Here is a 27,575-nt window from a genome sequence, read left to right as displayed (position 1 = left end):
TCACATAGAAATATGAGTTATAAATCTGTCATTCTCATTGAAAGCAGGTCTAAGAAGCGGTAGATCTATTCCATGTGTGCTATTTGTATGCTTCCCATTCTTAAGTTAAGTTTTTGCGTCTTTTACTTTTGGTTTTGTGCACCAGCTTCAAACAGCTGAAAATACAATATTTTGGGTTATTGAAAATATATTTCACAGCGGTTTAGATGGTACAATAATTCTCTACACTATACATTGATTGTTTTGTCATGTAAACTGAAATTGGTGAACTATTCAAATTTTAGCAACCAGGAAATGGTGGAGCGATTTCTGCATATTGCACCTTTAATATTCACAGAACAGAAATCGTAAACATTTAAAGAAATTACATTGTTTGTGAGTTAACTTTTTCATTCAAGTCATATGCCATGGCTAACATACGTGAGTGTGTGTGTGTGTGCGCTCGTGCGTCTAGCACTCAGAATGTCAAGTTTAGCACAGAATGCCAAGACTTATAGTCATAAAGTGCAGCCTATTCAATTTGAAATAAGTGTGAATAGACAAATCAGTCCAGTCTCATATTCAAAATGCCAATAGCGACGTATTGATTTAGCTGCATGTGGAATCTGAATTGATTTGAGAAAGAATAGGCTGCACTTTATGACTATAAGTCTTGACATTCAAAGGGCTAAATTTGACATTCTGAGTGCTAGACATGCTGGGAACAGACTTTTCTCTCTCTCTTTCCCTGCCTTCCCTCTCCCCTCTTCCCCTCTCTCTCTCTCCCTCCCTCCCTACATCCATCCCTTCCCCTCCCTCCCCATCTCATCCTCTCTCTCTCACTCCCCCCTCTCACCAGTCTGAAGGCCAGCCAATCAGAGCAGCAGTGTTTGTAGTCACATTCCATCTCTCTCTCCTTCCTCTACCTTAACTCCATTCCTTCCTCCCTCCCTCCCGCCATCTCTCACCAGTCTGAAGGCCAGCCAGTCAGAGTGGCAGTGTTTGTAGTCTCCGTCCATCTCCAGGGGCAGCTGCTGCCTGTCTATATACTGCTGAAGGACCCCTGTCCCTCGCACCGTGTGCACCTACACAGGACACAGAGAAAAGAACATCAGATTCTGGGAAGGAAGTGATAAAGAGTCAGAATCTAGAAGGCTGTTCACACTACTGAGCCAAGCCAAATCAAGCTGTACTGAGCTGGTCTGGTTACACATTGACCATAGTTGCTGGAACTGTGATGAAAAGGACAATGTGAAAAGAAAATATTTGAGCCAGTCAAGTTTGGGTTGGCACAGTGGTTTGAAAAAGGTACAATTCAATAAATATTAGTACTTCATTTATTTATTTGCTTTGTCATTTTTGTTGTTGTTGGGGGGGGGGGGTTACAGCTACAATATTCACATCAATTTACACAGTTTATACCATATGTACCTGTAGGCTGCCACTCAAGAAAAAAAAGAAAGAAATACATACAGAGAAAGTATTCTATTGATCACACAAGATTTTGTAATTATAAAATTGGTGTGTGAAGAAAAGAGAAACAAAAAGAGGTGGGCCTACACCTCCAACTCCCCATCCCATTCCCCCCTGCCCAACATGTCTCCGTCCAACCCCCCGCATCTACCCCTTCCCACCACGCCTAGCAACACAGGTTGGTTGTTAGTCCCCACACCCCATACCTCTATCTACCCATCCGCCCCCCACCACCTCCACCACTTATCCCCTCGAGAGATAGAAATTCCCAAGGAGCTTTGGTCTCTGATAAAGCATGTAAGATATGTAATAGACGACGGAAGTTATCTGAGAATAATCTTTTTTTAACAAACTCCGCTTTGGTCCAGATGTACCAATTTGGATATGTACGTTTCGAGACGGGACAACATAATTTTCTAAAACAGTTTAATATCTGTGTTTATCAAAGATGGAGGAGAGTGGTAGTGAGAGCACTGGGTGACTTCGTTACCTTTTTTTAGAAAAGCGAAATTAGTGCCGTATTTGCAAATGAACCTTTGTGAACAGCTTTGTTAATCATTTCAAGTAACAGTGGATCTAATTGGTTACAAAAAATTGTAATAGACCTCAGGAGTTATATCTTTAAAAAAGGACTCAAACTGGCTTGTGTGGGTCGATTACCATGGGTCGATTACCATGGGTCGATTACCAATATATTTAATTCAGTTTTAACTTGGAAGAGAGTAGTCGCTGCCCTATTCTGAAAAAAAGTGTTTGTTGAGAATGCTCTAACGTCGATAACAGCTTTTCCAATTCTGATATATTCTTTAATTGTGATTTATTCTACCCAGATGCAAATGCATTTGCATTGTTTTTAATAAAACCTTTAATGGCATCCCATAGAATCTGAGGATCATCGACTGAATTTTTGTTAATCATTATAAACTAATTCAATACAATTTCAAATTGTTCACAGAAAGTAGGATTTTGTAGTAAGCAAACATTAAAGCGTCATCTTGTGTCTCTTTTAGGAGATTCTGAAATGTGTATCTGGCAGTAATAAGCATGATGATCAGATAGGCTTATATGTTGTATTTCTATTTTCTTGATTAAAACCTCTACGGGATCCGTGTCCCTCCACCGGGACGGTTGAGCTAACATGCGCTAATGTGATTAGAAACAAGAACGTTTCCTAGTACATAGACATGTCTTACATGGGCAGAAAGCTTAAATTATTGTTAATCTAACTGCACTGTCCAATTTACAGTAGCTATTACACTGAAAAAATACCATACTATTGTTTGAGGAGAGTCCACAACAACAAAACACTTTTATCACGGAAAATGATTTGATACATTCCCCTCTGAAGGTAAATAATGTTAATGTTAAAGCTAATTTTCCATCATGTATGACCTTCCTGGGAGTGTGTAAACGTACATTTTTTATTACCATATAATTTTTGTATGTTCTCTATAGTTGTGTACTTGAAAATTTATCAATTGACCAATTCGGCACATTTGGGCAGATGTATTGCAATGCTTCACTGGATCAGTCTGAAACTTTGCACATACACTGCTGCCATCTAGTGGCTAAAATCGAATTGTGCCTAAACTGCAATATTATATTATGGCCTTTCTCTTGCATTTCAAAGATGATGGAACAAAAAATAAATTAAAAAACATGTTTTTTTGTTTGTATTATCTTTTACCAGATCTGATGTGTTATATTCGCCTACATTAATTTCACATTTCCACAAACGTCAACGTGTTTCCTTTCAAATGGTATCAATAATATGCATATCCTTGCTTCAGGTCCTGAGCTACAGGCAGTTAGATTTGGGTATGTCATTTTAGGTGAAAATTGAAAATAAGGGTCTGATAGAGGAGTAGATAATAGTACAAAATCGATTTGGAATAATGTTTTGTGCCTGTTTGAATAGAAAGTGTACTCTTTTGCTTTAGGGTTTAGAGCTCGCCAGGCATCAATGAGGTTGTAATCAGAGAGTATACTGTATGTTGTACTGCCTGTGGATTGTAGTTGGTCTTATTAGATTTATCCCGCATGTCCAGAATGGCATTCATGTCTGTCCCAATAACAAGTTGGAATTCAGTTAATTCAATCAATATGCTGTTCAGAGAATCAAAAAATGTAGGATCATATGATTCTGGAGCATACAAATTAAAAAAGGACATTTTCTTTCCATTATGCATACAGTTAAGGAAAGTGATTCTGTCTTCTTGGTCTTTACCTTTACTAAGGATGATGATTTCGAGTTTGTTATGTATCATTATGATTACACCCTTAGTTTTTTGGTGGCCGACAAAAAAGCTTCCAGTTTGTACAAATGTGACACATTTCAGGAAACTAGGCATATGTCGCACATCACTACTTCAAAGGTGAGGCATTCGAACGTAAACATAAGTTTTTATCAAAATGTTTTTTTTTTTTGGCAGAAATGCGCTCTGGAATATGTGAACTTTCATGTGCCTTAATAACAAACTTGTATTCCATCCATAAATACGAATAAAATTGTTAAATTACGAGCCTAGTTGGTTTTTCTGGCCTGAATTTAGCAGGCGCTATCCACAGATGAATTGGAAAAAGTTATGGGCTACTTTCTGCACATTCCACGGTCAGTGTGACCCGGAGTGACTTGACACAACGCTTGCCAAACACGATGTAGCTACAAACAAAACAGAGTTAAATGGTTCCAGTCTGCTGTGAAGTGTTCATCCATGTATATGGGTAAGAGTTTAGCTACATTTTCAGATAAGTTTCTAATTTTGTCAAAAACTTGTTTTTCTTGCAAGTTAAAGTGTACTGTTAATTAGCTAGCGAACGTTAGCTTGCTGGCTCACTAGCTAACATTACGTGTATGATCTGTGTAGTAATATTATTCGAATCAGAAACCCATTTGTATTGCTAGTTAGAGCCTAATGTTAGCTAGCTACTGTAACATTGAACCTAGTTTGTAAGCTTTAGCTACCTGCAGATTCATACTACAGCTATGACAATGTTTGTATTGGAAAAAGTATGAGTTGGGATTATACCGGTTCATTGTTTAGCTAGCTAGCTAACTAGCTAGCTACATGTCTAAACAAAAGACTCCACTTCGGCCGGATTATTACATGACCCATCACATTAGCCAGGTGTGTCTGAGGGAGATTACGGCCATCTACTGTATTTCATGAACATGTCTAGACAATGTACATGTGTACATGTCTAGACAATAGTTTCCCATCCACTCAGCTAGATGTGGCTGGGGGGGGGGTGGTTATAGCATTTCCTTCACATGACCCATCAATTTAAACAAGTTTGTCGGGTAAGCATCATCTAATAGTGATAAAATATTTATAAAATATTTTTATCTGGACACTTTCTGTTTTTGAAATTGCTACTATGCAAGTAACCATTTCAGTGTACCGTTTACACCTTCTGTATCCTGTGCATGTGTCAAATAAACTTAGCCCCACCCATCTCTTTAAGGATTAAGCCTTAAGATGGTGTGAACGATGCTGAATGGGTGTAGACAAAGAAGAGCTCTCCAGTAGGTGTCCTAAAATATTCAAGGGCCATTTTCTCAAAAGTGGGGTTACAATTTTATCGACTTTCAAAGCAGAATTACTTTCCCATTGTTCCTCAACTGCAGTCTCTACTTTTATCCAATGTAAAAAAACACAATTTCAAATGTTGCTACATAAGACCCGAATCGAGGCAGTCCGTCACAAAAGGTTCCCTATTCTATGTGTGTACTTTTGGTGCAGGTGTGTTTCTTGGAGCATTGCTACTGTACATCAATATGGTTTCTAGCTAGAATATCAAGACAGCTGAAACGCTTGATAGACATATTAAGGCCTTTCAAATTCCACGAGAGGATAGCTAGTGTTGCCATTGTTTTTCTAAAATGTAATTGTTATCTTTAGTGTTGATAAGCCCATGGATGTAAAATAGTTTTATAGTCCACAGCAACAATTGCCACTGAAGGGATGAGTAGGGAGGAGAATGAAGGATAGTCCATTTTATAAAAACATATAACATAATTTTCTATTAAAGTGACATGGGTCAAATGGAGTGATAATCAAATCAAATCAAATTGTATTGGTCACATAAACATATTTAGCCAATGTTATTGTGGGTGTAGCGAAATGCTTGTGTTGATGAGACATGAGAGAAGTGCGTGTGTGTGTGTGTGTGTGTGTAGTCACCTCTACTCCCTCTAGACTGTGTGTAGATGACTCCTGGTGCTGCTCCTCCACCAGAATGAGGACAGAGCCAAGACCTCCCGGGACCACAGCCTGGAACGCACGCACACGCATGCACGCACGCACACACAGACGTACAAACACACATTAGAGACGCCCTCTCAACATAAACACATGTCTACATATAAACACATACGGTACATGTATAAACACTCAGCACTTCAGCATTTAACTCCTTCTCACCTGTAATTGTTTCAGTGCAGCGAGGCAGAGAGCAGAGGGAGGAGATTGTCTACTGTCTACTATTACTGTTAGGCCTCGCTCTTTAGCGGAAGAGCTGATTGAGGGAGAAAGAGATAGGGGGAGAGGTGAAGGCGGAATAAAATGAAACGTCTAACTTCAAGTTTCAGTTTCTGTCAAAAACAACTATAAAAACCACTATATAAAGTGTCATAGTTTGTTAGACTAGCTCAAATCCAATTGTATTTGTCACATGCTTTGTAAACCACAAGTGTAGACTAACAGTGAAATGCTTGCTTATGTGCCCTTCCCAATAATGCATAAAACATTTTTTAAATAGAAAAAATACACTATATAGAGAAGCTGCCAGTAGTGCTATGAGTGTTACGCTATAAAGGGTCCCTCAGACTAGACTGTGATATGGACAGTTCCATAGTGACAGAGTATTACCGGGTGATCCTGTGATAACAGGCCAAGACACGGCCCATCTCATCCGCACGGCAACCGTCCTCTGGGAGGTGCGTTTCAGTGACAACCACAGCCCGTCCCAGCCTGTCCACCGTACCTACAGACAGAGAGAGGGTGGGAGGAGGAGGGGTAGAGAGAGAGAATAAGAGCGAGAGAGGATGAACGTGGATAATGGCAAGAGTGGTAAAGGGTGGATAAGTATGAATAAAAGGAAAGTAAGGGTAAAGGGATGGAAGGATAGTTAATGAGATGGATATAAAAGATGACTCACCTGTCAACATCAGCTTTCCTGATTGGAGGAGTTCTGTGTCCAATTCCCTTAGAAGAGGAGGGGCTTTAGGTGATAGGCCATTTGATAGGTCAGCAGATGTCTCTGCCCCCACCTCCTCTGTAGAGTGGTTAGATAAGGATGTGCCTGATTGGCTAGTAGTTGTGTCAGGTGAGACTTCTGGTTGGACAACCTGGTTTTCTGTTGGTAAAAGCAAGAATAGGCATGAGAATAATGTCTTCTAGCCATATACTTTTTATCCAATTGACATAAATACTTCTTCAAAAGAAGCTAAAATCTAACCTGTATTGCTTTCCCCAATCTCAGCTTTTTCTTGTCCTCCATTGACTGGTGTGAGCTCTTTATCCGTCCCCTCAGGCTGCTGTGTTGCCTCTGATAGGTTGGTTGTAGTGATTGGCAGGTTGGTTGTCGGGGAGAGGGCAGGACCACGCTGAGGTGTTTTACTTGGTGGTTTGGAACCGGCCTGGTCTCGAGTCTTCTGGTTGCCACGACCACCACTTTTAGCCTTCCCCTTTCCCCCTCTCCCTTTCCTCTTCCTCCTGAGAGAGAAGATACAGTGATGTCATACAGGGATGTAATACTGAGTGTGAGGTTAGTTGTTATGATTGAATCCTACAGATGTAGGATCTTAATTTGATCATCCTGTTGCTGGAGAACTTTCCTGCAATGTAAAACTTGTAGTGTAATTGAGGTTCTAAAAAAATATAATCCTATTAATTACAATCCACATAATAATTCACATTCATTTATTAGTGTACACATTATTTACAATTCTATTATAATTACAAATCATTTGTACACTACTAAATGACAGCAAGAAGCCCAAACAGATATAGTATTTGATAAAAACCTCATAATTTTAAACCTTGATTATATTGGGTTACGATCACATATGTTTCTCTATTTATGTGTGGGAATACTTGAGAACAGATTTCCTAAATTAAAATCACTTTATGCTGATTTCCTGGTGATTTTACAGTATTTTATGTCCAACATCGAAAATCACCTGTATTAGGCCGTAAGTGTACTATATCCGTATGTGAAGGAATTGTACCTGCACACGAAACGGTATTACATCCAGTGCTTAATTTGAGAAAGATCCTGCCGGAACAGGAACCGGCACCTCTCAATTTTTCACTGTTTCATTCCGGAACCCATTGGACAGGATGCGGTACCTCTCGTGGCATGAAAACTTATTTTCTCTGTTTGCAATGTAAAAATTCTAATAAAATAAATCAGAGTTAATTCAAGTTGCCTTCTCTGTAATTCTCCTGCTTACTAAAAAACATGTATTTCCGTACATAATCATAGCCGCAGGAAGGATGCTGGAGGTGCTGCAGCACCCCTGATAAATTAAAATAAATTAAAAATACACCAGGAGTAGGCCTATAATTTAGCCACAGAGGATCCATAGCATATATATTTTTAAATTGTCTAGCTGTGGATTATGTGTAGCCCAATCAAAGGCCTACAGTCAGGAACACGTGGCAAATCTGTCAGTGAACAGCATGCAGCCAAAACAGGCCTTTCACAAAATTTAAAATACAATCACAGGATACCCAGGTTGGAAAGCAAATGGATTCTGCTGAAAAGAGAAGACTAATCTGTCTGTAGCAGTGAAGGCTCCTCAGATGACAAAGGGAAGGACCATCCTCCTCAGTGAATTTAAGATAAATAAAAAATTTAAACATTTAAAAAGTTATAATTTTTAGATAAAACTATGCTAAATATATTCACGTCACTAAATAATTTATTAAAACACACTGTTTTGCAATGAAGGTCTACAGTAGCCTCAACAGCACTCTCTGGGGTAGCACCATGGTGTAACCAGAGGACAGCTAGTTTCCGTCCCCCTCTGGGTACATTGACTTCAATACAAAACCTAGGAGGCTCATTGTTCTCATCCCCTTCCACAGACTTACACAGTAATTATGACAACTTCCTGAGGATGTCCTCAAACCTATCAGAGCTCTTGCAGCATTAACTGACATGTTGTCCACCCAATCAAAGGATAAAATAATACATCTTGTACTGAAAGCATTAGCGACAGCTAGATAGCACCGCATCACATAACATGTGGTGAGTAGTTGACTTAAATAGAGAGAAAGACAAAAGTTTAACAGTTTTGAACAAATTAATTTCTTCAAAAATGAAGGAGAAGCAAGAGAGAGAGAGAGAGAGAATGCAGCTAGCTAGTTTAGCCTACTCAAACACCCGACACAAACAGAGAGTGATGCTATGTTAGCTAGCTGGCTATGGCTATCCAACATTGGAACTCTGACAAATCAAGGTAAGCTTTTGGTTTTATAAATTTATTGCCACCGGGGCTAGCTGGTGTTACTGCTTGCTGTGCACTGTACAGCATGATTTTAGTGGGGACTAACGCATTAGCTCTAGAAGCTATGTTGACTATGACGTTAGCTAATATGGTGACAACGATGTACAGTTGAAGTCGGAAGTTTACATACACTTAGGTTGGAGTCATTAAAACTAATTTTTCAACCACTCCACAAATTTCTTGTTAACAAACTATAGTTTTGGCAAGTCGGTTAGGACATCTACTTTGAGCATGACACAAGTAATTTTTCCAACAATTGTTTACAGACAGATTATTTTACTTATTATTTTACTGTATCACAATTCCAGTGGGTCATAAATTTACATACACTAAGACCATGCCTTTAAACAACTTGGAACATTCCAGAAAATGATGTAATGGCTTTAGAAGCTTCTGATAGGCTAATTGACATCATTCGAGTCAAATAGAGGTGTACCTGTGGCTGTATTTTAAGGCCCACCTTCAAACTCAGTGCCTCTTTGCTTGACATCATGGGAAAATCAAAAGAAATCAGCCAAGACCTCAGAAAAAAATTGTTGACCTCCACAAGTCTGGTTCATCCTTTGTAGCAATTTCAAAACACCTGAAGGTACCACGTTCATCTGTACAAACAGTAGTACGCAAGTATAAACACCATGGGACCACGCAGCCATCATACCGCTCAGGAAGGAGACACATTCTGTCTCCTAGAGATGAACGTACTTTGGTGTGGAAAACTGCAAATCAATCCCAGAACAACAGCAAAGGACCTTGCGAACATGCTGGAGGAAACAGGTACAAAAGTATCTATATCCACAGTAAAACGAGTCCTATATCCACATAACCTGAAAGACCGCTCAGCAAGGAACAAGCCGCTGCTCCAAAACCGCCATAAAAAAACCAGACTACGGTTTGCAACTGCACATGGGGACAAAGATCATAGTTTTTGGAGAAATGTCCTCAGGTCTGATGAAACAAAAATAGAGCTGTTTGGCCATAATGACCATCGTTATGTTTGGAGGAACAAGGGGGATGCTTGCAAGCCGAAGAACACCATCCCAACCGTGAAGCACGGGGGTGGCAGCATCATGTTGTAGGGGTGCTTTGCTGCAGGAGGGACTGGTGCACTTCACAAAATAGATGGCATCATGAGAACGAAAATTATGTGGATATATTGAAGCAACATTTCAAGACGTCAGTCAGGAAGTTAAAGCTTGGCCGCAAATGGGTCTTCCAAATGCACAATGACCCCAAGCATACTTCCAAAGTTGTGGCAAAATGGCTTAAGGACAACAAAGACAAGGTATTGGAGTGGCCATCACAAAGCCCTGACCTCAATCCCATAGAAAATGTGTGGGCATTACTGAAAAAGCAACTTATTGTGGGAAGCTTGTTGAAGGCTACCCGAAACATTTGACCCAAGTTAAACAATTTAAAGGCAATGCTACCAAATACTAATTGAGTGTATGTACATTTCTGACCCACTGGGAATGTGATGAAAGAAATAAAAGCTGAAATAAATCATTCTCTCTACTATTATTCTGACATTTCACATTCTTAAAACGAAGTGGTGATCCTAACTGACCTAAGACAGGGAATTTCTACGAGGATTAAATGTCAGGAATAGTGAAAAATTTTGTTTAAATGTATTTGGCTAAGGTGTATGTAAACTTCCGACTTCAACTGTAGAATGTGTGTAGCGGATTGGCGGTTATGATACAAAGGTTTGGCTTGGAAATTTTTTTCACCTGGTCACAGACAGCTGTTGTATTGTGCACTGAAGTCCACAAGTGAAGGGAAAAGGTGAGAGGAGGAGAGCGCGTAGATGTGAGAAGGAATTATACAACAATCAAAGTGATCATGATGTTTGTATGTGGTTGCTATGAAAGGGAACTGTGTTTGCGCGTGATCAGGGGTGTATTCATTCCACCGATTCTGTTGAAAAATGTTTCTCAAATGGAAGCAAACTGAATGAAACGGGATAAACATACCTGAATTTGTCCAATAGAAACTCTCGTTTGCAACTGGACTAATGATTACGCCCTAGATCAGCGAGATGCAGGCAAGAGTGTGCAAGGCAGTATCTGTCACCTTGATTACTCACATTTTTCTTTCAACCTATGTTGTAAACTTTCATTCGTCAGCTAGGTTGTAGCAACATCATGATGGGTATAGGGAATGTAGTAGGCTAAACCTCTCGATGTCACATTGAACTGGGTGTACGGAATATGAATGACAGTCATCCAATATGCTGTAATAGAAATATAAAAATATATATTAAATGGCACTGATTGCCACTGGTCTATAGGGTACCAAATATGTTATTCATTTCCAAATTGGCCTATTGAGCGAACAGCATTATTTTACAAAGTAAAACACGCAGGTGAGTGAGCTGCGTATCAGTGGGTGATTGAGTGAAACTGGAAAACTTTTTTAGGACTATCATTTCCTCCTCATATTATACAATATGTTTATGCACACACCTAGGCCTAGACTATTGATGGATTGAAGACAAGGTCGTTTTTAAATGATCTCAGATTCTCAGTTTGTCAGTGTCAAAGTAGCCTGTCATTTTAATCGTTTGGGAGGTATTAGAAAAGATTCTGATAATGTCGCCAGTCATCTAAAATGGGCCACATTTTCCCACGTGTGCAACTTCTGCAAGCGCCTCTACTCTACTGCTCTATGCCAGCACGCAAAAGCGATGATAACGCATGCAATGCTTTATTATTGCTTTATTATAAAGGTGATCTTTTTTTCATGTGCTACGGTACCTCAGAGCACCCCAGGTCACCCCCCCACTCGGCTAACTTTTTGTTCCGACACCTCCCAATTTACAAATTAAGCATATTTATAAGAAGTTATGAAGTTACCTGGGTGCCCTGAATCCTCCCGTTTTTACTTCCTTTCCTCTAGGACACACTCCTATCTCCTCCGTCTTTCCTTCATCCCTCTCTTCTGAAGTTGTTGCTCCCTTTGGGTCAGTGTCAGTACCGGGTCGAGTGAGAGAACGTTCCGTCTCCCTGTGTTCTGTCGAGTCTGCTATTTCGTCTGGTACACAAGAGTCACTAGTGGAATGTCTTCCTTTCTGGGTTTCAGATCCATCTGCCAATGGGCTGTCCACATTCTCCCCATTTCCTGGAATATCAATCAATGGCCTCGCCGCATTCTCCCCACTTCCTCGTGTGCCTTTAGTGGGCATGGTGTCGCTGTCTCCACTCAGTGGCTTATCAGCATCCTCAAACACAGATTCAGAGCGAGAGCTTTGATCCGATTGGCCCTCTACAACGTGCGCTGCTTTGTGATTTGCTGCCTCAGTCGCTATCAAACTGTTACTTCCATGGCTGTCCCTGCATGGCTGTGTAACGTTACACCCACTGCCCTCCCTCTCCCTGCCCACCCCGGGCCTCCTCTCCTTGGACGGACCATCAAAATACAGCCCCTGGCTTCCTAGGCCTTCTGGGTCTTTTCCGAGGGCCTGTTTCTCCCCTTCGTCAGAGTTCTGAAGCGAGGAGGGGTACGACTCAGACCGTCTCGCTCGGCCTAGATCGATGACTCTAGGCAGGGGGCGGGGGGGTAACCAGTCCCCCCGGGGGGTCACAGAGTCCCTCTTACCCCCCAGGACACCCCTACTGCCCCCGGCTGCGTCCAGTCGCCCGTACCCCCAGGCCTTCCCTCTGCGGAGCTTGATAGCCTTGCTCCTCCTACACAGCGGCAGGGTCTTGGTCTTACAGATCCCATGCATCTCCAGGTACCTCTGCCTGGGGTCCGCGCCGCCGTCCGGACCCCCCCTGGGCTCCAGGAGTTCCACGTAATCCCCATCACCACCCATTTGGTGATGCCTCGTCGTCCTCCCTAATCCGTCCTCGCTGCACCGACGGCGGGGTAGAACGGCCTCTGCATCTACACTGTCTGGAGGTAGGTCATCGTCTTCTTCGTCCCAGGAACAGGAGTCTGGTTCTCCAGAGGAGGAGCCCCCCCAGCCACCCAGGCCGAGGCCCACCACCGGGGTGAGGTTGGTGGTGTGGTCGGGGACGGAGGTTGGGTGGTCAGCCATGGTAGTTAGGTCGTCCGATGGGTTGTGGATGAACTTGGGGTAGACCACCTCCCCCCACGGTAGGCGGACCACCCCGTCACACGTACTGACCAGACACGTATCTAACCCTCCACCTCCTGAGAAAGAGAGAGAGGGAGGAATGAGAGGAAGGGAGGAGGGAAGGAGAAATAGGGGAAAGATAGGAGAAAGGAGTGAGAGAAAGGGAGCGACGGAGAGAGGGAGGGGGAAGAGAGGGGGAGAGGGAGGGATGGAGAGAGAGGAAAGGGACAGATAGAGAAATTCATGTCACACAACTCTTTTTGCTTATCTCTCCTCCATCTTTCTACACTTAAATCTAGTAGTTCTCTCATACACTCTCTAACCTCAACCCCTTTCTCCTTTCCCACACTCCCTTGTTTCCTCCCTCCCTTCCTTCCCTGCATCTCTCACCTTCTCTTTTGTAGCCCCTCTCCTTGTTGACACTGTGCAGCCACTCTGTAGTGAACACCAGGGGGTGCTGTGACTCGGGCACCAGGACCTCCTGGACGTTGCGGCCCCCGGGGGCCAAACACTTGAGGGCCAGGCGGGGGCAGCGCGTGGAGAAGGGAACCACCTGCAAGTAGAAGTCGGTACTGCGCAGCAGCCTCCAGTCCAGAGTAGAGAGCTGGACCACAACCTTCTCTCCGAGGCAGAGGGGCCAACCGGAGTGGAGGAACAGACAGCCCAGATACTGAGACTGGGAGAGAGATAGGGAGAGAGATAGGGAGAGAGAGAGGGAGAGAGAGAGAGAGAGAGAGAGAGAGGGAGAGATGAGAGATGGAGAGAGAGAGAGCGAGAGAGAGAGGGAGAGGGAGAGAGAGACAGAGAGAGAGAGAGAGGGAGAATGAGTCAGTAACATATTGATGTATAGTCAGAATATCTGGAATGAGAATTAAAACAGGGCGGACACTGACCAGCAACCAAGACCGAGACGGGGAACAGAGCACAACAGAGTCACAGTCAAACAGGCATGAGAGAGTCAGAGACGAGTCACATCACAGAGAGCCAAAGAACTACTATGAAATACCTAAAGAAACCAGTACTGCCTCCCAGGAGAGAGTCAATACCCCATAAACTGCACCACAACAGATGTAAATCTATCCTGTACCTACCTACCTTATTCTCTGCTCTTCCTTCCCTTCCTCTGTGTGTGTCATGCTGTGAGGACTAAACTCTGTTAGAATCCCTTGGCTGTTCTCATTCCCCAATTAGCCAATGACATGTGCCCGCTCCCTCCCCCTCTGCTTCGATTCATCCAATGTTCCCCGACTCACGAGACCATTATCAAATTATATTCCTGGCCCTGCTGCCCCCTCTTTCTGCATCTCTCTCTCTCACTCTATTTCTTACTCTCTCCCGTTCTGTCCTATTCTGTTCATTGACATTGGAAACTCTTATTCTCAGCATAAACCACCACATCTCCCCAACCCCCATACATAACATAACTTCTGCATTCCTCTGTTTTGAGTATCAATCCCTCACTCATGTTTTTCTGTCTCTCTATCTACCCCAGTCACCCACACACACTCTCTCCTCCTCTTTCTCCTTCAATGTACCCCAGTGTTCTGCCCCACTCTCCTTCCCCCCCATTTCTCAATCAGTTCTCTCTAGTCTGCAACTCGCACACACACACTTTCCCACAGTGAAAATGACTGCCCCCCCTGTCCATTTTCTCCCTCACTCCCCCACACCCCGGGCCGGCACCCAACCCCCATCTCTCTCTTTCTCCTCCTCCTCCCCCTGCCTCTTCTCCTCCCTCTCTCCCAGTGCACAGCAGTCACATATGGAAGGAATTATTATCATGACTCATGCTCCTACTCCCGTCCCAGGCTGCTTCACCGAGCGACAATGAAAACAGAGACCACTTTGAGTGTGTGTGTGTGAAAATCACAATGTGGGAGAATGTTCCCCAATGTGTGTGTGAAAGAAAGAATGTGTCCAGGTCTGTTTATTTGTTTATTTGTGAGAGAGGGAGTTGCGGAGACTAAAGTGGGTGACAATGTGTAGGCGTGCATGTGTGTGTATGTTTACATGTTTACAAATACAGTATATGTTGTTACGCTATTGGGAGTGGCGCGCGAGCATGCGCTGTGTGTGTGTGTGTGTGTGTGTGTGTGCACTCACACAGGCATGCTGCTGTAGTTTGTGAAGAAGGTGTTTTGCTGGGATGAAGTAGTCCAGCAGGTACCTCAGACTGTCATGCTGATAAGTCGACTCCAACACGGAGAAAACCTGCACAGATAGGCAAACGCACACACACACACACACACACACACACACACACACACACACACACACACACACACACACACACACACACACACACACACACACACACACACACACACACACACACACACGTATAAGCAAACATGTAAACGTCTGTGTGTGTGTGTGTGTGTGTGTGTGTGTGTGTGTGTGTGTGTGTGTGTGTGTGTGTGTGTGTTTACTTGAGAGAGGAGAGGCGGGGCTGTGCTCTCGAAGGGGGGGTAGAGGGACGAGAGAGCCCCCTGCACACAATCTTCCACTGCCTCTGAGCCCTGAGAGGGAGAGAGAGAGAGAGAGAGAGAGAGAGAGAGAGAGAGAGAGAGAGAGAGAGAGATGTAAAGAGTTCATTCTTAACCGGACATTGAAAGGCTGCTGCTATGTCTGTGTTTGTGTTAAACAGCTGGCTTGTCCTGCTCGCAAACTCGCACACACACACACACACACACACACACACACACACACACACACACACACACACACACACACACACACACACACACACCCGCACGCACGCACACGCACACACACACACACACACACACACACACACACACACACACACACAAAACATACACACACACGCGCACACACACACATGCACAAAAAACATACACACACACATACACGCACACACACAACTTCCTGTTGCATGGTCTGGGGAGTGTCAGACAATTCCTGGAGTTCCAGTGAACGCAAGAGCTGAGCCCCAAATGGCACCCTATTCCCTATATATTCCCTATAGTGTACTATATATTCCCTATAGTGTACTATATATTCCCTATAGTGTAGTATATATTCCCTACAGTGCACTATATATTCCCTATATATTCCCCATAGTGTACTACCTATTCCCTATAGTGTATTACAGTACCAGTCAAAAGTTTGGACACACCTACTCATTCCAGGGTTTTTCTTTATTTTTACTATTTTCTACATTGAAGAATAATAGTGAAGACATCAAAACTATGAAATAACACATATGGAATCATGTAGTAACCAAAAAAGCGTTAAACAAATCAAAATATATTTTACATTTGAGATTCTTCAAAGTAGCAACCCTTTGCCTTGATGACAAGTTTGCACACTCGTGGCATTCTCTCAACCAGCTTCATGAGGTAGTCACCTGGAATGCATTTCAATTAACAGGTGTGCCTTGTTAAAAGTTAAAAGTTCATATTATAGCAAGAGCAGCTAAAATAAGCAAAGAGAAACGACAGTCCATCATTACTTTAAGACATGAGTCTGACATGAGTCAGTCAATCAGGAAAATGTCAAGAACTTTGAAAGTATCTTCAAGTGCAGTCACAAAAAACATCAAGCGCTATGATGAATCTGGCTCTCATTCAGACTGCCACAGGAAAGGAAGACCCAGAGTTACCGCTGCTGCAGAGGATAAGTTCATTAGAATTACCAGATTCAGAAATTGCAGCCCAAATAAATGCTTCAAAGAGTTCAGGTAACAGACATATCTCAACATCAACTGTTCAGAGGAGACTGCATGAATCAGGCATTCATGGTCGAATTTCTGCAAAGAAACCACTACTAAAGGACACCAATAATAAGAAGAGACTTGCTTGGGCCAAGAAACACGAGCAATGGACATTAGACCGGTGGAAATCTGTCCTTTGGTCTGATGAGTCCAAATTTGAGATTTTTAGTTCCAACCGCCGTGTCTTTGTGAGACGCAGAGTAGGTGAACGGATGATCTCTGCATGTGTGGTTCCCACCGTGAAGCATGGAGGAAGAGGTGTGATGGTGTGGGTGTGCTTTGCTCGTTACACTGTCTGTGATTTATTTCGAATTCAAGGCACACTTAACCAGCATGGCTACCACAGCATTTTGCAGTGACGCCATCCCATCTGGTTTGCGCTTAGTGGGACCATCATTTGTTTTTCAACAGGACAATGACCCAACACACCTCCAGGCTGTGTAAGGGCTATTTGACCAAGAAGGAGAGTGATGGAGTGCTGCATCAGATGACCTGGCCTCCACAATCACCCGACCTCACCCAATTGAGAAGGTTTGGGATGGGTTGGACCGCAGAGTGAAAGAAAAGCAGCCACCAAGTGCTCAGCATATGTGGGCACTCCTTCAAGAATGATGGAAAAGCATTCCAGGTGAAGCTGGTTGAGAGAATGCCAAGAGTGTGGGGGTGGCTACTTTGAAGAATCTAAAATATTAAATATATTTTGATTTGTTTAACACTTTTTTGGTTACTACATGATTCCATATGTGTTATTTAATAGTTTTGATGTCTTCACTATGCTCACACACACACACACACACACACACACACACACACACACACACACACACACACACACACACACACACACACACACACACACACACACACACACACACACACACACGCACACGCACTCGCACACGCACTTGAACGGGCACATGCACACACACACACACTCATCCTCGTATACACGCACATGCACACACACACGATAGGTCTGCCAGAGAGGTGGAGGGTGACAGAGTAGAGAGCTAGCAGTACACTGTTTATTTTTATACAGGACTGTCGGCATGGCAACCCATAACCTTTTTTTCTCTCTTCCTACCTCCCTCCCTCCCTCTCTCCATGTTTCCTCTTTTACCGCTCTCCTTTCATAATTTTCCCTCCTTTCTCCATACTCTCTCAATTCCTCTCTCCTACTTTCTTTCTCCCTCTCTCATAATCTCTCAGTCATCTGACAATAATTATAGTGAGATCCCCCTCACAGAAAGCATATTGTGCAGAACTTCTAAAAAATACTGATTTGATGGGTAAAGAAAGACAGAGAAATAAAGAGAGAAAGAAAGGAGGAATGGTCAAACAAGTGTGTGGAAAAAGAAAAAGGACGGCTGGGGAGAGAGGGCCGGGAGGGGGTTTCTGGGAGAGAGAGAGGGAAAAGATTGGAAAAGGGGGGATGGAGGGAGGGAAAGAAAAACAAACTGTGAAAGAATGTGGCCAAAAGAATTGGAAGTGGACTAACAGTCAAATGAGAGGCAGAGAGAGAGAAAGAGACAGAGAGAGAGAAAGTGAGAGAGAGAGAGAGGATACAGAGAGGGAGAGAGAGAGAGAGAGAGAGAGAGAGAGAGAGAGAGAGGATGAGAACCAGAATGGGAAAGAGAGCTATAGAGAGAGAACAGAGCTAGGAATACAAACTGTTTTACACAAAATTACTTTTTCTACACTTGAAATGAATCTAACTAAGAGGTCAGCAGATGTTGTTCAGGGTCAGTGGCATGAATGATTCTACTTAGCCCAGGTCAGGGCTTAATAAGATAAACAACCCTAATTAACTATTCAAGCTGCAGAGCCAAATTATTTACTGTAGGTGATTCCAACCATTGATTACTGTAACTAGAGTTCATGCATCATCTATAATATGACCTTGGGGAGTCTATAGGAGTAATTGGTTGAAGATTGATTATATATCAACACTAGCCTGGTCCCAGATCTGTTTGAGCTGTTTTGCATGACATTTGCCATAATGTTTGTCACGTCCTGACCAGTATAAGGAGTTATTTGTTATTGTAGTTTGGTCAGGACATGGCAGGGGTGTGTTTGTATTGTGTTGCCAGGGTTTTGGGTTGTGTTCTATGTTTTGTATTTCTATGTTCTATTTTCTAGTTTTTCTATTTCTATGTCTAGTTTATTGTTTTGACCTTCAATTGGAGGCAGCTGTTCCTCGTTGCCTCTAATTGAAGGTCCTATTTAGTAGGGGTGTTTTTCATGGGGTTTTTGTGGGTAGTTGTTCCTTGTATAGCTGTAAGCCTTACAGGACTGTTTATCGTCGTTGTTTTTGTATACGTGTGTTTTGTTTTGTTTTTCCTTCTTTCTGCCTAATAAAAAGAAGATGAGTATACACACTCCCGCTGCATTTTGGTCCAATTCCTACGACACCCGTGACAGAACTACCCACCACAAACGGACCAAGCAGCGGAGGAAGGAGCAGCAGCAGAGCTCTGTGGAGTCATGGACATGGGAAGAGATTCTGGATGGGGCAGGACCTTGGCACCAGGCTGGGGAGTACCAGCGCCCTAAGGAGGAGCTGGAGGCAGCCAAGGTGGAGTGGCGCTATTATGAGGCATTATACGCACCGAGAGGCAAGTGCGAGAGACAGCCCCAATAAAAAAAAATTGGGGGGCACACGGGTAGTTTGGCTGGGCCAAGGGTGAGCCCTAAGCCAACTCCCCGTGCTTATTATGGGGAGCGTGTGGAGTGGAGAGCGCCGGTGTATGCGGAAGTGCGCACAATCTCGCCCATGCGCACGCACAGTCCGGTGTGAGCAATCCCAGCCCCTCGCAAGTGCCGTGCTAGAGTGGGCATCCAGCCTGGAAGGAGGATGCCTGCGCAGTACATCTGGCCACCAGTGCGCCTCCTAGGCCCATGCTACCCTACGCCTGCGCTACGCACGGCAGCCATCAGGCCTCTGCACAGCCCAGTTCGCCCTGTGACAGCACTCCGCTCGTGCAGGGCTACTATTACCATCCAGCCAGGACGGGTTGTGCAGGAGGTGCGCTCCAGACCTCCAGTGCATACTCATGGCCCGGTGTATCCAGTTCCTGCTTCTCGCACTAGCCCTGAGGTGCATGTCTCTAGTCTGGCGCCTCCAAAGCCAGCACCACGCACCAGGCCTCCAGTGCGTCAGCCCAGTCTAGTACGTCCTGTTCCCGCTCCTCGCACTAGCCTTGGGGTGCGTGTCTCCAGTCTGGTACCTCCAGTACCAGCCCCACGCACCAGGCCTCCAGTGCGTCAGCCCAGTCCAGCTCGTCCTGCTCCTGCTCCTCACACTATTGAAGGTCCTATTTAGTAGGGGTGTTTTTCATGGGGTTTTTGTGGTTAGTTGTTCCTTGTATAGCTGTAAGCCTTACAGGACTGTTTATCGTCGTTGTTTTTGTATACGTGTGTTTTGTTTTGGTTTTCCTTCTTTCTGCCTAATAAAAAGAAGATGAGTATACACACTCCCGCTGCATTTTGGTCCAATTCCTACGACGCCCGTGACAATATTGCCTTGGCAAGACAGTACAAACAGATCTGGGACCAGGTTAAATCAGTCACTAGTCAGTTGCGCTCTGAATAGAGATAAATGCTGTAAAAGGGTCCAGTGTCTACTACCTACTTCTGACTACTCCTGAGAAGTGCACTTCAAATAAGTGTAACCTCCCAATTCAAATAATGCCAGTCCCAGTCTAGATACGGTACATTCTAGCTACATATTCCAAATATCTGCATACTTACTCCACGCTTTGCATATCTGCATAATATCTGCATACTCCGCACTATGAAGGGACCTCCGGTGGATCACTGAATGAGCAATAGTATCGTACAGTAAGTATTCACCCCCTTGGACTTCTTCACATTTTATTGTGTTACGAAGTAGGATTAAAAGGGATTTAATTGTCATTTTCTATCAACAATCTACACAAAATACTCTTATGTCAAAGTGGAAGAACAATTCTAACACTTTTTAAAGATGAATGAAAACACTGTCTTGATTAGATAAGTATTCACCCCCTGAGTCAATGCATGTTAGAAACACCTTTGGTAGCGATTGCAGCTGTGAATCGTCTTAGGTAAGTCTCTAAAAGCTTTGCCCACCTGGATTGTGCAATATTTGCCCATTACTCTTTTTAAAATTTTTCAAGTTCTGTCAAAGTGTTGGGAAACATGGCTAGACATCTATTTTTATGTCTTGCCATTGATTTTCAAGAAGATTTAAGTCAAAACTGTAACTTGGCCACGCAGGAACATTCACTGTCTTCTTGGTAAGCGACTTCAGTGTAGGTTTGGCCTTGTGTTGTAGGTTATTGTCCTGCTGAAAGGTGAATTCCTCTCCCAGTGTCTGGTGTAAAGCAGACTGAAGCAGGTTTTCATCTAGGATATTGCCTGTGCTTAGATCCATCCCGTTTATTTTAATCCAGAGAAAATACTCAGCGTAATTCTTACCTTGACCATGCTTAAAGAGATATTCAATGTCTGATTCATTATTGTTACCCATCTACCACTTTCCTTCTTTATGAGTCTTTCAAAAAGCTCCCTGGTGATCGTAGTTGAATCTGTGCTTGAAATTCAACACTTGACTGAGGGACCTATACAGATGTTGTATGTATGGGGGAACAAAGGAAATGGTAGTCATCAGAAAATCATGTCAACCCATCATATTTCACACAGAATGAGTCCATGTAACTTTATTATGTGATTTCTTTTAAGCCAAATCATCTTTCTTCACAAACTCCCTCTAGATGCAACATTATCCTTCTGCATAGTACCACTGCTCTAAGCCCTAGGCCTCACCATATTTGTCTCATCCAAAGTCAGGGGCAATGTTTTCAGCACTACTATGTATGAAAACAGCCTCATTAAGTTATTATTAACCCTAATCCTAACCCTATCAATAACAGGCTGATGTATTACTTACTAGTGCTTCATTTAAACACCATGTATATCCAACCTTCAATGTTTTAGCACCACTGATCTATGATATATATTTTTTAAGAAAGAATGATCATTATCAAGTTATAGTACAACAGATTGTAGAGTGCAGGCCTACTGTTTACTACGGTTTCCTAATGCTATGAATATCCAATCCACAGATTTAATAACAACATTTGTTTACTCTGTACAGTTTAATGTTAGTGCTATATGTGTAACGTTTAATGCTATTGCCACGTCCTATTGAAACGTTTCTGGTTACGCTAACCTATTTAGGCCTAGATTTACCTTGGAAAATGTATTCTTTATCGCTATGTGACTTCCTGTATTAAAATAAAGGGTATACAAAGTACAGCTCTAATGCCCTCATTCCTCTAAAACAGAGTCTCTGCTTGCATCCCAAATGGCAAACTATTATCCATAGAGTGCACTACTTTTGACCAGAGCTCTACGGGTAAATGTAAAATGAAAATGTCAAAAGTAGTACACAATATAGGGTGTTATTTAGGACACCGCCTATTGCTCTGCACTGTACTGTGTACCAGAAACAGCAGCCTATACTGTAGTCACATGTTATTTGCTGAAGGCTGAAGTTGTGATTTTTGTGCAGCGTTAAAATAATCGATGGTTCATGCCGTTATGTTTCCGCACTATGGCTCATTCAAAAGCACTGTTGCTGGTCCCACCGTAGTGCATGAAACAAAAGGTGATTGGATTAGTAAACTAGATGTACAAACACTATTCGGCTGGACTTTAGAAGGAAATAGTTCCCTCCCGAGTGAGGCTTTCCATCTTAACTAAGTGGCTAGATGTGTTTTATCCGTATGTGTGTGACTGTGTGCATAAAGTGCTGTGAAAAAAGTATTTCCCCCTTTCTGTTTTTGTCTATTTTTGTATGTTTTTTTTTTTACACTGAATGTTTGTATATCTTCACCCATAACCTAATATTAGATAAAGGGAACCTGAGTGAATAAATAACACAACATATTGATAATTATTGGTATTTTATTAACAGAGATATGCAACACCCAATGCCCCTGTGTGAAAAAAGAATTGCCTCCTTATACCCAATAACAGGTTGTGCCTCTTTTAGCTACAATGAATGCAACAAAACACTTCCTGTAGTTGTTGATCATTCACTCACATCGCTGTGGAGAAATGCATGGCTCAGGTGCGCTTCAGATCACGGACGGATGGCCTGACATTCTCCTTCAGAATGAACTGATACAGAGCCGCATTCATGGTTCCCTCAATGATGGCAAGTCGTTCAGGTCCTGAGGCAGCAAACCATCACACTTCCACCACCATGCTTGACCGTTGGTATGAGGCTCTTACTATGGAATGCAGTGTTAGGCTTGCCTCAGAACCTGGACGACTTTCCATCATTGAAGGAACCATGCATTCAGGCAATCCATCCGTGAGCAGAAGCTATAGCACAGCTGGACCATGCAGCAAGACACTGATTCAAAACATACAAGGAAGTCAAAGCCCAGACCTATACCCGATTAAAATGTTGTGGCAGGACCAGAAATGAGCAGTTCATGCTCAAAAACCCTCAAATGTCGCTAAGCAGTCCTGCAAAAATTCCTCCACAGAGATGTGAGAGACTGAACAACTACAGGAACTGTTTGGTTGCAGCCATTGCAGCTAAAGATGTCACTCTAGTTGTTGAGTGTAAGGGGGCAATTACTTTTTCACACAGGGGTATTGGGTGTTACATGACTTTGTTTATAACATAATTAAAATAAGGATCAAAATCTTGTGTTATTTCTTCACTCAGGTTCCCTTTATCTTATATTAGGTTTTGGTTGAAGATCTAAAAACATTCAGTGTCCAAAATACGCAAAAATAAAGAAAGTCCAAAAGGGGGCAAATACTTTTTCACAGCACTGTGCATACGTGTGTCCATATGTGTGTGTGTGTACTCTGTAATGATTATTCTGGAGGCCTCTGCATGGTCAGGGCACGGGTATGTCATTCTTCCGTCAGACTTCCTGTCTTTCTCTCCTGCATGCAGCACACAGCCCTGGAACGGAAGACAGGCTAGAGGAGCCCTCCAAACAGATGCTTGGCAGAGAAAGAGAAAAGGGAGAGAGGGGGAGATAAAAGAGTGCAGAGGAAAAGTCAGAGGTGGAGAGACGAAGCGAGAGAGTGGGAGAGAGAGGGTTGAGAGAGAGAGAGAGAGAGAGAGAGAGAGAGGGAGATGAAAGAGTGCAGGAGTAAAGGCATAGGTGGAGAGAGAGAGAGTACGAGAGTGTAAAAAAAGGGTTAAGAGAGAGAACAAGAGAGAGAGAGATGGGGCTAAGAGCGAGAGAAGGGGGAGGCTAAACTACTTGGAGAGATCGATGGGAAACAATAGTGATATAAACCAGATGTAGAAAGCTAGAGGGATGAAGCGAGGGAGATAGAAAGGGAGGGAGTGAGTGAGAGTGAGATGGAAGGCAGTCTATAAGACACTGATTTCCTCTCCTGAATCCCCATAAATAACAAAAACCATGAGGAGGAAACCCACTGGGCACACCACGTCATTTCAACGTGGAAATCTGGGTAATATTTGGTTGAGACATTTACAAACGAGATTACAACCTTTATTCACCCACTCAAAAAGACAGCAAGAAGTTTGTAGAATTCTCAATGTTTTATCACTGTCCTTTCAACCATTTGAAAGCACAGCCAAATTCCATTGAAAAAACAATGTCAGGTATTTTGTTTTAATACAACAACTTAATGTGTTGTCACTATGCTTCATCTAATAGCACAACCAAATGACCTGGATTGCAGTTGATTACATTAAAAGTACGTAGTGCAAGCGATTAATGCAGTTTGAGATTCTGCGCAGATTATTGTGGCAATTATGAAGATCTTCACAAACCTGCGACATTTGCATGCATCCTTGAACAGGAACGCTTTCTATGATTACATAAGAAGACATTTATAGTTACAGTAGCCTCAGAATGTGGCCATGGATGCGTTACTACTTACAAGGTTGAATAAATATTGTTATATAGTTTGTAAGATAGCCTTAACTTTAGCCTATTTACTTACTGTATTACAACAGTCATATTGAATATCGACATTTACAGGATATCTAATGCTTGTGTAGTTTCATCTGAGCCACTGGCTTAATCCTATTCTTTAACTTTTATTTGGGGTTTAGTTGGAGATGTTAATCCAACATATAATTTGTTAATTTGTTAATAGTTAATAGGCTATTTACTGCATTGCAAAAGTGCTATTGAATTGTGTTTGGTTATCAATGTAACTAAATATCAACATTTGAAGGAGATGTATCTTTCGTACCACTGACTTAGTCTGGCTTTAATTCCAGTTTGTCTACAAATTAATAATTGTTATGCTGGATTCGCGTCACCATCATTCTCATTCTGTCACCTCTCCTCCTCATCCCTGTCTTTGCCTCATCTCAGCCTTTCATCACAGTTTGTCTTGTGATTTTCCCCTTGCCTTGATTGGTCAGCCTGGCATGTCCCCTAAGTGTTTCAAAATAACTAGAGACAAGGCTATGGAATGCTGTCTGGTACTGAGAATTACTCTCAGTGTGTGTGTGTGTTTGTGTGTGTGTGTGTGTGTGTGTGTGTGTGTGTGTGTGTGTGTGTGTGTGTGTGTGTGTGTGTGTGTGTGTGTGTGTGTGTACGCTTGCGTCAGTTGCATGTGTGTGTGTTTGTATGCTTGCATCAGTGTCACGTTTGCATGTAATATTACATGCAATTTTTCATGTGTGCATGTGTGTGAGAGAGAGAGAGAGAAAGAAAGAAAGAGAGAAAGAGAGAAAGAAGAATGACAGAAAAAAGAGAGAAATAGATCAAGTTGAGGTTTAGTGGCGCAAGTGGTGTTTCCATCCCCCTCTCCATCTCTCCTCCAAACTCTCCTCTTCATAAACAGAGAAATAAAATCCCTCTACTCATGTTCTCACTCCCCTGCATTCCCTCCATCCCTTGTTCTTTCTTTCTCACTCCCTCTCTTTCTTTATTTCAGGTCCAATGTGGAAAATGCGTCATCACCCAAACCACTGTCGCTACTCTCCAAGTTCTCCTAAAAGTCCCCACCCCCTTCCCCTCTCTCTTTCTCCCTCGTTCTCTCCTCTCTCACTCACTCTTTCTGTCTGTCTCTGTCTCACAGTTGCCAGGCGGCTCCACCCAGTCCACAGCAGGAGAAACCGTAAAAGAGCTAATTCTGTCCCTCTCTCTCTCTCTCTCTCTCTCTCTCTCTCTCTCCCTCTCTGTTTCTCTCTCTGTGAGCCTGTTTATCTCTCTCTATGTCTGTCTGTCTCCACTCCACTCCCCCCCCCTCTCTCTGTCTCGCCCTGTCTCTGTCAGTTTGTCAAAACTAGTGGTAACAATTGAAGTCTGGGTGTCAAAGAAGAACAGTAGCGGTATTGTTATACAGAGAGAAGGTCTTGGTGACCGTTACATTGCTCACTCCTTCTTAATGATCCAGTCTCAAAATAGACATAACGATGAAAACATGGAGAAGACTATTCCTATCATCACCATTTAGCCCTAATATGTAGCATACAGCTTTAACTTCTGCTTACCAAAGATAAAAACCTACATCTAAGTTCCTAAACCTAAATATTGACCTAAGGTAGGTTGATGGGGAACAGCGGTAAAATTAAACTGAACTGCAACGTTCCATTTACAAAGTCGTGATTATACTGATACATAGGCTATGTCTAGGACAATAGTAAGAATAGCCTATAGCCTACTCTATAGTCTATAGGCCTATAACATCAAATAATATATGCTTTAACTTGCTTTATCATTTCGTTAAAACTGCATTATTTTCCATTATAGTTGTTTCAGGTATAGAAGCAGGCCAGGCAGGAAACTATGGCCGCCTGTTTCTACATACCTAGACTACAGTCTGCAGAACAGAAGGGCCTTACCATGATATGACTCCGGCTGGGCTGCCTACATTGTAGTCTGTGACTTTCCTGGACCCGCTTCCTCCAACCATCCACTGCTATAGAGACTATATAAATGTCTCCACGCAAGAATATTCCCCTATTCCAATGGCGCGTTAAATCCGTTGTAGTCCCGCAACGTGGTCGGGTAGTGTGTTGTCGGTTATGACTGAGAACTTTTGTTTCACAGACAACATGCAAGAGAAAACAGTATGATTGGCGTCGCACGGTCTTCCCCGTCAATCTCCGCCTCTGCCGTTATTTCCGATTCTGCAAGGCAAGCGTGTACAAATTGTTTTTATCCTCCCTGTCTCCTAATGTTGGTCCCACACCCCTCCCTATCCTCCCTCTCTCCGTGCGCCTCACACAGTTAACAAGAGAGCTACAGTCTGACTTTCAACCGCCGGGGCTACACTCAAACTTTCCATTTTTTCCTCCAGCGTTAAAGAAATGAATAAACAATCAAACGTTGTCACTCCACCCACATGTAATTACGTTATATTTATTGATGCTAATTTTATACCATGATTAGCGCATTTGATATTTGCTCGTTCAATTAACCTACATTTTCTTGGTTTATAGGCATAGGCATTACACGCCCACTTTGAAACTTTATCATAAAACATGCATTCAAAGTACTCGTAGATGGTAATGGTTCCAAACTTTAAGACCATGCAGGTAGGATATTTTGTATTTATTTCACAGAGAATCATGTTGTCCTTACATACAGGGATTGTACCTCTTATTCCTTATACAAAATGATGTTTAATATCTAGAATAGATGATATACTTGGGTGCCCACTGTAGACCTAGTGTAAAATAGCGAACCCATATTGGCCAGATAGTGACCAATTACGCGAGATTTTAGTTAACCGAGTTTAATAGTCAAGCAGCCAAGCAGCCAAAAATGTATTCTAGTGCTGAACGTGTT

The 27,575-nt window shown here is 42.8% G+C and overlaps 1 protein-coding gene across 3 annotated transcripts in view; it reads right to left on the bottom strand.

Annotated features, from left to right (window-relative positions):
- Window positions 1–27,032, bottom strand: part of arhgef40 (Rho guanine nucleotide exchange factor (GEF) 40) — a 39,238-nt gene extending 12,206 nt beyond the window's left edge. The window contains exons 1-11 of one of the 3 annotated variants that reach the window (XM_045721818.1): window positions 26,627–27,032; window positions 15,473–15,562; window positions 15,147–15,254; window positions 13,434–13,719; window positions 11,821–13,120; window positions 6,913–7,169; window positions 6,613–6,810; window positions 6,324–6,438; window positions 5,877–5,970; window positions 5,637–5,726; window positions 948–1,064 (exon numbers count right to left, since the gene is read on the bottom strand). In XM_045721818.1, the coding sequence (XP_045577774.1) occupies window positions 948–1,064; window positions 5,637–5,726; window positions 5,877–5,970; window positions 6,324–6,438; window positions 6,613–6,810; window positions 6,913–7,169; window positions 11,821–13,120; window positions 13,434–13,719; window positions 15,147–15,254; window positions 15,473–15,562; window positions 26,627–26,629 (2,658 nt within the window). In that variant the 5' untranslated portion in view covers window positions 26,630–27,032. Of the gene's footprint in view, window positions 1–947; window positions 1,065–5,636; window positions 5,727–5,876; window positions 5,971–6,323; window positions 6,439–6,612; window positions 6,811–6,912; window positions 7,170–11,820; window positions 13,121–13,433; window positions 13,720–14,138; window positions 14,264–15,146; window positions 15,255–15,472; window positions 15,563–26,626 lie in introns of those variants that run through there. The other 2 variants (XM_045721817.1, XM_045721820.1) reach the window with 2 other exon arrangements.
- Between the last annotated feature and the right edge of the window lie 543 nt (window positions 27,033–27,575).

The sequence above is a fragment of the Salmo salar genome, chromosome ssa07, assembly GCF_905237065.1.
Source record: "Salmo salar chromosome ssa07, Ssal_v3.1, whole genome shotgun sequence".
Taxonomy (NCBI): Eukaryota; Metazoa; Chordata; class Actinopteri; order Salmoniformes; family Salmonidae; genus Salmo; species Salmo salar.
Note: the sequence above shows the minus strand (reverse complement) of the source record. Positions and strands in the feature narration are given on the sequence as shown.